General features: G+C 42.2%; 2 protein-coding genes across 5 annotated transcripts; one reads left to right on the top strand and one right to left on the bottom strand.

Annotated features, from left to right (window-relative positions):
- Positions 1-1,739: 1,739 nt before the first annotated feature.
- Positions 1,740-7,132, top strand: saxo4 (stabilizer of axonemal microtubules 4). 4 transcript variants are annotated; one of them, XM_013910055.1, is made up of 12 exons: positions 1,740-1,771; positions 2,128-2,248; positions 2,350-2,473; positions 4,650-4,812; positions 4,923-4,968; positions 5,093-5,178; positions 6,127-6,192; positions 6,285-6,371; positions 6,472-6,537; positions 6,620-6,714; positions 6,812-6,931; positions 6,993-7,132. In XM_013910055.1, the coding sequence occupies exons 2-12, from the start codon at positions 2,137-2,139 to the stop codon at positions 7,072-7,074; spliced, it is 1,047 nt and encodes a 348-aa protein (XP_013765509.1). In that variant the 5' UTR covers positions 1,740-1,771; positions 2,128-2,136; the 3' UTR covers positions 7,075-7,132. The 4 variants fall into 4 exon arrangements, with proteins under 4 accessions (XP_013765509.1, XP_013765508.1, XP_013765507.1 ...); XM_013910054.1 differs by having other exon boundaries at positions 1,741-1,771; positions 2,059-2,248; XM_013910053.1 differs by having other exon boundaries at positions 1,748-1,860; positions 2,059-2,248.
- Positions 7,133-10,804: 3,672 nt separating this feature from the next.
- lrrc10b (leucine rich repeat containing 10B) lies at positions 10,805-12,040 on the bottom strand. Its single transcript, XM_005730164.1, has one exon. It carries the CDS (start codon positions 12,038-12,040, stop codon positions 10,805-10,807), a length of 1,236 nt encoding a protein of 411 aa, XP_005730221.1.
- Positions 12,041-12,935: the final 895 nt, after the last annotated feature.

Below are 12,935 nucleotides of genomic sequence, written 5' to 3'. Positions count from 1 at the left end.
TGCTGATGAATGACTGAGACATCCAGACTCTGTCACACCAACGGGGCTGTCTGATGAATACAAAAGAAAGCCACAGGAGCCACTCTAGTAACTATCTATTGTGCAGAACATATTACTGCAAAAACATCATCTGTATGAACACGAACGATTTCACTCTTAACATGTCTTAAAATGAGGTATATATATGTATAATGTCAGATACATAACAACACCTGACATATTACACTGAGCCAAAGTGCAGAAGCGATTTGTGCAAAACTAAGTGCAGCCTTACTGCTTCTATAGGAATTGAGAGGGTAAGCAGCAGCCAGGTGCTGATAATCAAACACACTTGATTGAGTGATCATAAGCAAGAGTGAACCCCTGCATAAAAGCAGGAGTCTTAGCAATTTACTGGCCTGCCGCAGTCAGGTGTGTGTTAATGCAATCTCAAGGAGGAACGGTGTCTGTGCTGTCTTAGAATAGCAGTTTCTGCTGCCCATATGGGAAGGGTCATAAGGCCAAACAATATAAAGTCCATCATTCTACGGTTGTAAAGATTACTCACAAGTGGAAAACATTCAAGACTGTTGGCCATCTTCCCAGGAGTGGACCGCCCAGCAAATTCACCCCAAGGTCAGTTAGGATGCTAAATTTTAAAGCTCATGCCAATACAGTTTGGAGAAGGAAGAAAAAAAACATGAACATGAAGTATGGCTTGTTTGGAAATTTTGCCAGAAGATGGGACTCTCTAAAAGGAACATGGCAGCACAGCTTAGGCCAGCGAAGCTGCATCTGAACAAACTACAATGTTGTTTGGAAATCTGAGACCTAAGTGGAAATGTTTGGTTCTTCTATGCCACTTTTCTCTTCTCAAAGTGCTTTATACAACTTGCCTCACTCACACAAGCATTCTGTTCCATTTTTGCACTGATCATCACCTGCACACGTGTATATATTAATCTGCTTAATTTTATTTTTATTTAAGTGTTTTCTTACAATATGTTTTGCACTAAGTACCGCAGGAATTTCCTAATGTTGTAAACCTGCTCAACATTTGGCAATAAAACCCTTTCTGATTCTGATTCACACCGTGATAAATGTATCATGTGACTGTGATGGGGAACTTCAGCATTTTGTACTTGCATGAAGACTGAAGCAGCCAGGGATCACACCACCCCTAATGTACAGCGGCGTGTTTGGTGAAAGCCAAACACCTACCAAGTGTGAAGCACAGTGGTGTAGGGGTGATGATCCATTATGAACTCCTCTCACTACCAAAGTGTTCTAAAGTTAAGTCTTTCTGTCTAAAAGATAAAGCCCAAATGAGTAATACAGGACAACGAGCCTAAGCATTGCAGCACATCTACAACACAATGAATGAAAAAGAAACATGTTGCAATGGCCGTGCTATTAAATCATGGTGTGCATGTGATTTTTCTTATTACGTCTATATTTTGGTGTGTGCGCGTGCTATGTGTCAAGTGCTGTTCATCTGATTTGTGTATTAAAATAATTTTACAATCTGGTAAAGACTTTTTTTAAAACTGTAGGTTGTGATACTTCAAACCTTAGACCTCAAAGAGGGAGTACTTTCTTTGACACATCTTAAAGGAAACAAAAAGGAGGACAACATTCCCAGCTGAAACATTAAAGGCATGAATTGGAGCAGACTGTTTCACTTTTCACCTGCAGTGCTCTGCCGTTATACTGCATCTCCTAGCAACAGAGACCTGTTTACCTACAAAACCTGCCGAAGACAGAGAGGTGAACAAACAGCCTGGAGTTGCAGGTACGTCCTGGGACTAAGTGGCAGATTTCAGTGCTTTTGTGTTTAGGTTTTTTTTTTTGTTTTTTTTTCTGGGATCATTTATATTCAGGGTGAGTAAAAATGGCTGGGACTTTCCTGGAGGATCGCAGCTCTCTCTCCACTCATACAGCAGTAGACAAAGGCAGCACTTATTGCATTATTTCCTTCTGACTCTGTTCTCATTTATTCAGCAAGCTCCAAATTTAACTGGATGCTGCCGAAGCTAAAAACTTAGATGTAACACTTGCTTTTATTTGTGGTTACAGCAGTGTCCGCAGGCCCACAGGATTGTTTTTTTTGCCATCCATCACTGTTGTCAGTGACTGTTTCCATTACAGCAGTCACAGATGGCTGAACAGGGGAGGATTGTCATACCGGCTACTGGAGCAATTGGCAGGAAGGGGCAACTGACCAACAACGCTGTCAAACTCCACAATACTACTTACACAGCATCTCATGGTGAAGATGATGAGTGAGACTCTCCAGAGTTTCAGCATAAATCGCACTGATTTGCATTCAAATTTGGGTTCTGACAGACAATTTTGCTATATCTGTCTCAGACTCAGACAGGATGGAATTCACTTCTTATCTCGGGCGTCCCAGTGAGACAGGCTTTACATCAAACCACAGACCAGCTATATATTACAGGCCTAGTTTGGACCACATTGACAACCCTCAGTTTGCGTAAGTGTCAGGACACTTTTCCCCCCGCCCTCTGCTCATCTTTTATAATGGCTACTTTGGTTCATCATTTTCTGATAATGTTATTAGCAAAACCTGTGCTTCTCCTTCAGTGATGAGCAAAGCTCTCTGGTGGCTGGGGGACTCTGTAGAGCTAATATTTGTCCAACTTTGGCATGTGCAGAAAAGCTAACAGAAGAATCTGAGAAATGTCAGTCAAGCTGCACATCTCTGTGAAATCTTGTCAGCCAGAATGATTACAGGCACGTTGTGGATTTAGATGAATGCTTGCAGATATCTTTCTCCAAAGCCTCTGCTTCCACGCTTAAAGGGACTTTATTACTTTCAAAATGTGAAAGTAATAAAGATAATAATAATACATTTTATTTGAAAGTGCCTTTCAAAACACTCAAGGTCACTGTTGAGTTGGGACTTAGAGGGAGAAGGAAGAGATATTTCTAAAAATCGGGAGGTAGGGAATTCCAGAGTCGTGGAGCAGAGCAGCTGAAAGCCCTGCTCCCCATGGTTGCAAGACGGTGGGACGGAGAGTGAAAGGGAAGAAGAAGATCTGAGACAACGAGATGGGGCGGTGATCTTAACCAGATCAGAGAGATATGGAGGAGAGAGATGATGAATAGCCTTAATAAATGTGTACAAGAGTATTTTGAAATTGATGCGATATTTGACCGGGAGCCAATGAAGCTGCTGCAGGGCAGGAGTGATGTGGTGGACAGAAGGGGTCCTGGTGATGATACGGGCAGCAGAGTTCTGGACGCGTTGGAGCTTGTGGATGGATTTTTGAGTAAGACCAAAAAGAAGTGAATTTAAATAATCGATCTGGGAAGTAACAAGGCTATGGACAAGAATGGCAGTGGCATGTGGGGTGAGAAAAGAACGGAGACGATTAATGTTGCGCAATTGAAAATATGCAGACCGAGTAACATTATTAATGCGTGAATTGAAAGATAAAGTACTGTCGAGGATGACACCCAAACTTTTCACAGAGGAAGAAATGAAGACCGGTGAGTTATTGATAGTAACAGAGAAACTGTTGGTTCTGGATAATGTTGATTTAGCGCCTACCAAGAGGAGCTTGGACTTATTACTATTGAGTTTGAGAAAATTAGAAGAGAACCATGAATTTAGTTCAGCTAAACAGAGGGTAAGGGAGGATGGGGGAAGAGCAGAATCAGGTTTAGTGGACAGATAAAGCTGGGTGTCATCGGCATAACAGTGTAAATGGATATTGCATTTACGGAAAATCTGTCCAAGCAGTAGAGGGTAGATAATGAAAAGAAGGGGCCCCATCAGACAGGTATGATTTAAACCAGGCTAGTGGAGTATGGGAGAGACCGATGGAGGCTAGCCTACTGAGAAGTACAGAGTGAGAAATAGTGTCGAAAGCAGCACTCAGATCGAGGAGAATAAGAATGGAAAGTAAACCGGAGTCAGCTGCCATAAGAAGATCCTTGGTTGTTTTTATAAGTACTGTTTCAGTGCTATGGGAAGGGCGAAAACCAGACTGGAACTGTTCATGCAGATTATTATTAGTTAAATGTGAGTGGAGTTGTGTGGCAACTATTTTCTCAAGAATTTTTGAAAGGAATGGTATATTGGAAATAGGCTGAAAATTCTCAAAATTATTGGGATCTAGACCAGTTTTTTTCAATATTGGGGTGATGATGGCAATTTTGAGGGAAGCAGGAACAGTTCCAGTGGTAAGTGAAGAGCAGATGATAGCAGACATGAGGGGAAGCAAAGAAGGTAGACATGCCTTAACCAAAACTGTAGGAATGGGGTCTAGCTGACAAGTAGGTTTTGACTTATAGATGAAATCTGAAATATCAGTAACCGAGGGGAGCTGGAAAGCAGAAAAACAGTGTGATGGGAGATGAATTACACAGGAAGAGCTAAATGGAACCTCGGAAACCAGTTCTTGATGTATGAAATTAGACCTATGCACTTGGGTTATACAGGCAAGTATGAAAGTGTGTGAAAATCTCTGACAGAGAGGTTCAAAGGATGTAAACAAAGGACTTTAAAGGTGCTTCACTGTAAATTAGATTCCCTGATGCGATAAAAGATTAAAAAAAGAAAAGAAAAAAAAGCTAGACTGTCAAGAATGAAGCGTGTTTGTCTGAAGTGTTACCTCAGACTCGGCTCTGCCTTTGTTTTTCAGACTCTTGTTATCTGACAGCTTCGTCTCTCAAACTAAACGACACTACCAGCCTCCCATCCGCTCTGGATGTTCTGGGTCTTCAACAAACATCGTTAACAAACCTGGAAACAGCGGCTTCCATCAGCTGAGGATTCAGCCGAAAACCGCATCAGTCGAGGAGAAGGTATGACAGCTCGGTTTGACAGCACTTAAACACACCTCTTCAAGATGATGGAAAGTGTAATATTATGTTATATACATAAACTTTCTGTTATTGCTTAAATGTTTCCTCAGACAGAATATCAAAGTTCATTTGTGCCTCATCGTCCTACGCCAGCAGGTAATTTAAAGGCTACAATGCAGAACTTTGTGAGCTTGAGCTGTTCATTTATAACTACAAATAATGGAAAACTTTGATAAAATGCCACAGTTTCATTTTGAAAAAGCTAACATTGTTGCTTCAGTTTCTCAGAACCATGTGACTGTAGGTCCTAAAGGAGGGAGTGGTTTCACTAAGGCAGCAGAGCTTCAGGTTAACACCAGCTTGATGGTGAGTGGTTTTTAAAGGTATTGGAAGCTATTCTTAGCTGAGATTTTTATATTCTTCCATTTTTTAAATAACCTCTTATTAAGAGATCCAAGTGAAAATGCTGCCTGTGTATCCAAAACCTGACTTTACATCATGGTTACAAAGGGATTATATTTGTTTTAAACTACATGCTATATCCAAAAGTTGGGATACTGTGCAAAATTTAACAAAAAACAGAATGCAAATCATAAAAAGCTTGTATAGACTCATTGGCCACTTCATTAGTTGCATCTTACTAGTACAGGGATGGACCCCTTTAGGCCTCAGAGCGGCCTCAGGTCCTCATGACAAATAGACAATGTTGGAAACAGTCATCCGATTTTGGTCCATATTGTTGTGATAGTATCACACAGTTGCTGTAGATTTATTCACTGGACATCCCAAAGATGCCCTACTGGATTGATATCTAATGCCTGTGAAGGAGGCCATTTGAGAACAGAACAGTTGTAAGGAGTGGTTGTTTGAGTTACTGTTGCCCACCTTTCATCTTAGAGCAGTTTAGCCATTCTCACTGAATGTTTTCTTTTTTAGGCCATTCTCTATAAACTCCAGAGATGGTTGTGAGGTGGGTAAATCATGCAACATTCAAAGTCGCTTAAATAACCCCTTTCCCTCGTTCTGAAGCTTGGCTACATGTCTAATTACACTGAGCTTCTCCCACGTGATTGGTTGTTTGAGGTACTTGTGTTAATCATCAGTTGAACAGGTGTGTCCAAGGTGGCTGGTGACTGTGTAATCAAGTATATAGACAGCATGCCAAATGCTGAAACTGGGATATTTGAATCTTTTCAATTTTTTAATGCATATAAATAAGACCAGTACAGTTGAAGTCCTCTGGCAGCTACAGTATGTGTATCTGTGAGTTCTTATCTGTATATCTACTTGTAACTGTCAACTGTTGATATTCAGGGTGAACCTCATCAGACTCCCAGCTCAGTGATGAAAACAGACTTCATGCCACTGTCCCTGCTGCAGGTTGAGCCACACAAAAAGCTGAATTCATTCGGGGAGGGGGGGGCGCAGGGGAATCTTTCATGTATAACTCTGAAGTTTGTTCTGTGTCTCAGGGTACTGAGGCGAAATCGGGCCTGTGCAGCCGTTCTTGCAGAGAAACGGGATTCACACGAGGTGACATCGCTCCCTTGGCCCACCCTGTTAGTGCTGACTTCTTCACAGTTTTTCTTTGATGTAAAAGCGCAACATTAATGCTTTTTGTTTTTATTTAATTATTTATTTCTGCCTCTAATCATCTAGGTCTCTCTTCTGTCATCGCCCCAGACTAAAACAGAGGCCCCGATGCCATCTATCATTGGACAAAAGGTTAAATATGTTCATGCAATAGTTTTTCACTCTATTTATCGGCACGTTATCTGGATTGTTCAACAACATTTAAATTTTTTAGGAACCCACAGGATATGTTCTGAACACTCATAAAAACCAAACTTTTCCTGATGCACCACTTGATCCTTCAGACTTCATCACACATTATAAAAGCAAGTAAGTGTAATTAAGTTAATTAACTTAATAAATTGTCACTTTTCACCCTATAACTGTAAAGTGTGTTACACTATTTGGCTACCTGCTTATTTTCCAGGTTTTGTCATCGTGATGACAGAAACTGGAAAAGTCCAGAAAAGTTCAAATCAACGAACTCTTGTCCCAGGATTGTCAGCTCTAAAATGGAAAGTGGCTACAATCTTCGGGATACGGACAGGTATGTATGTTATGCTCATGAAGTCGTATCATACAGATTTCCTTTGACTGACATGACCTAGTTTTATTCTACAGGTACATCCTCAGGGGCTAGACCTTCTCACACCTGTGATGATACCTGCATTGCTGCTTTGTCACAAATAAAAACTGAATTTTTGTGTTTGTTTGCAGTCTGGCATGTTCTATTAGTAAAATCGTTTAAATGCATACAACAAATATGAATTGCTTTTTTTTTTGAGTGGAAACTTCGCCAGCCAGATGTGTGAATGGTAGAAATCCAAAGAGGGAGAGAACGAGATGATGCATTGTCTTTGACCACCTTACTGTCACTGACCTACAGAGAATGAGAGGAGTGTAAACTAATGGGAAAAATAATTACAGCCAGGCTGAGTAAGGCACTGATTTCCAAGGATGTCTGTGGTGTGTCAAACTGTTCTGCCACCCACAGCAGAGTCTGGATGAGCAGCAGAGCCTAAACTGAGTAGGAGGCTGAGATTGCACTATTGTGCAGCTACATACTGTGCACCTACTCTGAGCCAACTCTCAGAAACGACATTACATTATCAGTGTAATCCATTCTGCATTATCAATATAATGACTCTTGTGTCAAAACAAGAGATTTTTAACTACGTTGGTTTTTTGGGGGTGTCACCATAGTATTTATGAAAGATATGTGACATTAACAGCCATAATATACACTTAATTGCATTAGAAAAGAATAGAATAGCCTTTATTGTCATTGTACAGAGTACAACGAAATTGGAGTGCCACTCCCTTGGTGCAAGTTTCAATGATAAATATAAATGTAAAATATAAAAAGTACAAAAAAAACAATCGTAAGTACTCAAACAATAGTATGTACAATATATACAGGATAGCAGCATTAATATAATGACAGTATGAATAGCAGCATTAATATAATGACAGTGACGGTATGGAATAGGTTCAATTGTTTTTGTGCTTATTTACTAATAAATAAGGGGAAAGAAGCTATCCCTGAATCTGTTTGTCCTGGTTTTATGTGACCTGTACCGTCGGCCTGACGGTAATAGTTCAAACAGTTGGTTGCTGGGGTGAGAGTGGTCCTTGATGATGTTGCCAGCTCTGCTGAGGTACTGAGAGTTTGCAGTGACCTCCAGGCTGGGCAGAGAGCAGTCAGTTGGAGAGATGTGCTTATCTAGTTAGTCAATCACATGCAGCTCGTCTGGGTAAAAACGCCTTGTTGATGCCAGAGATCAGAAGAATGGCTAGACTGCTTCAAGCTCTTATAAATGCAACACTAACTCAAATAACCACTCGTTACAACCAAGATATGCAAAAGAGAATCTTCGAATGTGCGGTGTGTCACATGGCAGCAAGAAGCTGGCTCACCAAAACTAGACAATAGAAGATTAGAAACCTGGTAAAGCCGAAGCATGGATCCATCCTGCCTTGTATCAGTGGTTCAGGCTGGTGGTGTAATGGTGGGAAAGACATTTTCTTGGCTCATGTTAGGTCCCTAAGTATCAGTTGAGCATTCTTTAAACAGCACCTCCCACCTGAGTATTGTTGCTGACCATGTCCATCCCTTTATGATCACAGTGTTCCCATCTTCTGATGATGCTTCCAGCAGGATATCATGTGCCATGTCACAAAGCTGACATTTCGAACTGGTTTGTTGAACGCGACAATGAATTCACTGTCTTCAAATAGTCTCCATAGTTGAAGATCTCAATCTAGTAGAGCACCTTTGGAATCTGTTAGATTAGAAGATTTGTAAATTTGTAGCAAATGTGATCCTGTCATGTTAATATGGACCACAATCTGAAATGAATGTTTCCAGTACCTTGTTAAAACTATGCCACAAATAATTAAGGCAGATCTGAAGGCAAAAGGGAGATACTGGCAAACATTAGGATCCAGTGAGTGTGTATGTCAGCCACAGTGATGCAAGACAGGCAATGTCAGTCTGTTGGTTTCTCCAGTGATGTACTCTGGACTGAATTAACTATTTGATTAACTGCCAGGAGGTTTTTATACATAAAGTTTCCCCAGAGGATGATTTTGACTGATTTTGGAGACCCCTTAAGATTTTCATCAGATCAGTTTTGTTTTGTCCAAAATCTACATTTTGTTAGTTTTAGCTATAATTGGTTTAGAGCAAAGGAAATGTTAGCAATCCAAAAAGCTGGACTAAGACGAGTTAACGCTATAAACAATGCTACCTCTCAATATCAGCATGTTAGCAATGATGCTGTGAGTCAGCTGGCCTCATAGCATAGCTGCACACACAGCTTTGTTATTATTAGAAGTAAAGGAAGTGACCAAACAAGAGCTGAAACATCACTTACATGATGTAAATTAACACATGTAATAGTAATTCAAGTTCAAGTCAAGAAGTTGAAACCAAATGTGTTTTGTTTGGTTATTTTTTAGTTTTGCTCAAAAGTGATGTCTTTGCACACACAATCCAGGCATTAAAACAAACATTTCCATGATTCAAACTATATTTCTCATTTAACATATTAATCAGGCTTTTTTTATATATTAATTAAGAATAAAGATGATTTTTCTATTAACAAAAGGACATACTAAGCTCTGTTATAGCACTCTGTATCATTTTAAACATAAAACGCTAGATGTTAAAACCTTTTGCCCTCTCTCGGATGTAATGAGAGGAAAGCTTGGGGGACTCTACCTTTCTCGATAGCGACCAAAAAAACTGTATAATATTTACCAAAACAGCTAAACAGTAGTAAAAATATCTATCAACTGCTGCCCTGCATTTATAATATGTATTATGTGTGATTTTCCGTGTAGAAACAAATCTAAAATTAGAGTGGTGAGTCTGAGTCTGTTCCCGAGCGTAGACACACGAGTTGACACGCTCTGCCTCATGAGTGCAAGCATTAATATTTTAGTGTTGGGATAAATATTTCACTCTTTCAATGAGATGTGAGAAAAAGATACGTGGAGGGAAAGAGGATTGGATTACACGCGCGCCCCACATGAATAATGAGTGCAGAGATGAGAGGAGAACAAGGGCCTGGCCTGCTCCATGCTAGAGACAAAGATAGAAAAGGTGTAGTCACAGACAAAAAGGAGTACACAAAGGTCACCCGAGCCTTCACCTGACCTGCAGGGGGGCTTTTGATTGGTGGTGGGGGAGTCAAGTCTATTTCATGTTCCCTCCCCATGGACTTCCCTTTTATGGTGAGGCACCCCAGCTATTCATCGCTGTAATAATCCCGCTCGTCTCTCGTTCGTTCTGGGCACTGACACTCACAGGAATGCTTACACAACACTGACAAGAGTTGGGGGGGGGGGTTTGTTTAGCATGTCATAAATGTTTTGTATATCCAAGTCCAGTACGTCCATTTGCACGCACAGACAGTCTCGGTTTATAGAAATAGTGATGAACCAAGATGAGGTGCACTGTCGAGCACATAAAACAGACACTGATGATGATGTAACAGAAATGTTAAATTGTGTCAGTGAAGCAAGCGGTGGCTAGTGGTTTCACCGCTTCACAATTAAGAAATAAATTCCCACAAGTGACTGACATAATCAGACGGGTAATTATTTAATAACGGGAAACTTGGTCTCCTATGCCCACTGCAAGTAGTTTTATTGTAAAACAACTACACACACTGTACACACACACACTCTCTCTTTACCTGAGTCCAGCTCTGATCTGATCATATGGAGATGAGTGAGATGTTGTTAATTTTTAGACACATAATGCCCGGCTCATTTATATTCACAGCAAACAACAGGTTTTAAATTAGCAGCACAGCTACACAAAAAAGTCCCAAAACATCAACTGTATCTGCAGGATTTCCTGTCATTCATGTCCAGCTTGTCCTGCAGATCATCTGGATCTTGGAGGGGCCTTTCACGCCCCTTCATCTTGTCTCCCTGTGTCATCCAACTCCTCCACATCCTCATAGTCCATCTCAGCCCTCTCATACTCTAGCTCCTCTCCCTCAAACTCAAACCCTTCTCCCTCACATATCAGCTCCTCTGTCTCATATTCGACCGCCTCTTCGTCATATTCGAGCTCAGTCCCGCCATACTCGTTTATTGGAGGCTCCACATACCCTCCTTCCTCTTCCTCCACTTCATCCTCCACTTCTTCCTCCTTCACCAGAAGCTCTTCCTCTTTAACATCTGTGTCCTCTATGGTCACTGCAGCTTCATTTGGTGCTTGCTTTGAGCTGCTGTTCTTGAGGATGCCATGAATCACCGGCTCCTCTCCTGCAAGTGCCAGCTCTTCTGCCTCTTTCTCTGCTGCCTTTCGTTGTCTCTCCTTCCTGGCCTCACGCATCTCCAAAAACTCTGCAGCTCCCTCCCCAACCAAGACGGCGTCTTCACCTACTATAGGAGGTTCCTTGACTGGGTTGTGGTCATAGGAGAAAAGGCGCAGGGCTCTGAGACGCTTCAGGCTGGGAATTTCTGATATCTTGTTGCGGTCCAGGTCTAGGATCTCCAAGGACTTCATTCGAAGAAGGACTTTTGGGAAGGTGTCAAAGCGGTTTCCGTAGAGCCACAATCCCCTCAGAGCCTCCATGCGCCACAAGTCAGGAGGCAGAGTCTTCAGGCGGTTGTCCCCCATCTGCAGGGACTTGAGGTTGGGTAAGTCATAGAGCACTCGTGGGAATCTCTGGAAGTAGTTGCTCTCCATCCACAAGCACCGCAGATTCTGCAGGTTGCTCAGCTCAGGTGGAAAGCTCATTAGGCGGTTGCTGCCCAAATAGAGGCGGGTGAGGTTAGTGAGGTCGCAGACGGCCAGAGGAACATCTTCTATTTTGTTGAAGTCGAGGGCAAGTATCCGCAGACCCTGCAGCTGGGAGATGCTGTCGGGCAGGGTGCGCAGGCTGTTTCCACAAACATAAAGCTTCTCCAGATGCATCAGGTCACAAACACGTGAAGGCAAACGCTTAAATTTACGGTAGCTCAAGTCCAACACGGGGTCTCCACTCTCCAGCAACTCCTCCACTCCAAGCGGAAGTTCCTCCTCTACTTCCTGCACTACTTCCTTCTCCTTCTCGGAAAATTCTGCCTCTTCGCCATCTTTCCCCCCCTCTTCCTCCTCTTCTTCTCCCCCTCCCTTCCTGGAGGAGTTGCCCATGCTGTTGCCTGCAGCACCTTTGTGACTCCTGTGTGAGTCAAGACAGAGTCATTTGATGAGGGAGTGTCTGTGACAAGTCAACCCTGAGCCTGGGAGCTGCTGCTGTTTTGTGGTTGTACCCACTGGCTGCAAACCACATCCTGGCCCGGGCCAGTTAACACTCCGGCAGCCATACCAAAGCAGTTTGTCAAGTGTCTCGTTGTCCCTTCATCTACAGCTTCATCACAAAACAGTAGCGGAAAAGATCTAACAAACTGCAGAGTAATAGTAATGATAATAATAGTAGTAATAGTAGTAGTAGTAGTAGTAATAGTAATAATAGTAATAGTAAAGGTGTTGTTGATAGTTGAGTTCAACAAAATCCAGCTGAATTTTGAGCTGAAATTGAATTCTTGCAGTCCTTACCCTCTTCTCTCCTCTCTAACTTCCTCGGGGCTTTTAAGCGAAAGATAACGCCACCTGTTCACGTGATCCGGTTTCTCTATTAGAAGAGGAGAAAAAAGTGCCACTAAACAGGGAGCCTACCTCCCCTCTTCCTGCGGATAAACCCACAGTGTGTGCGCACTCAGTGACCTGGCTGGCGGCAAAGAAAAACAGTTAATGGAAGTCTGTTCACTAGTTAACGCAGCTGCTCCCCATTAGAGGCCGAGGTTTCCCGGAGTAATAATCCGCGCCCGAGGAAAAACAAAAAAACCTGCACATACTGGAAAAGAACAGCGCTCACTGACTCCCCTCAACTCCTGATGTTGGCCGCTTCTCTCCATCAGTGTGAAGGTTTACATTCAACTGCTGCCTCCCTCCTTCTGTAACAGGAACAGGGGGCATTCACGTCACATGGCCAGTGTGTCCTCGTGTGAGTGCGTGTGTGTCTGCGCGCGTGCGCCGGTATGATAGA

This window comes from Pundamilia nyererei, unplaced genomic scaffold, assembly GCF_000239375.1.
Source record: "Pundamilia nyererei isolate P.nyererei 1_Seehausen unplaced genomic scaffold, PunNye1.0 scaffold00035, whole genome shotgun sequence".
NCBI classification, from domain to species: Eukaryota; Metazoa; Chordata; class Actinopteri; order Cichliformes; family Cichlidae; genus Pundamilia; species Pundamilia nyererei.
This window is presented reverse-complemented; position numbering and strand designations above follow the sequence as displayed.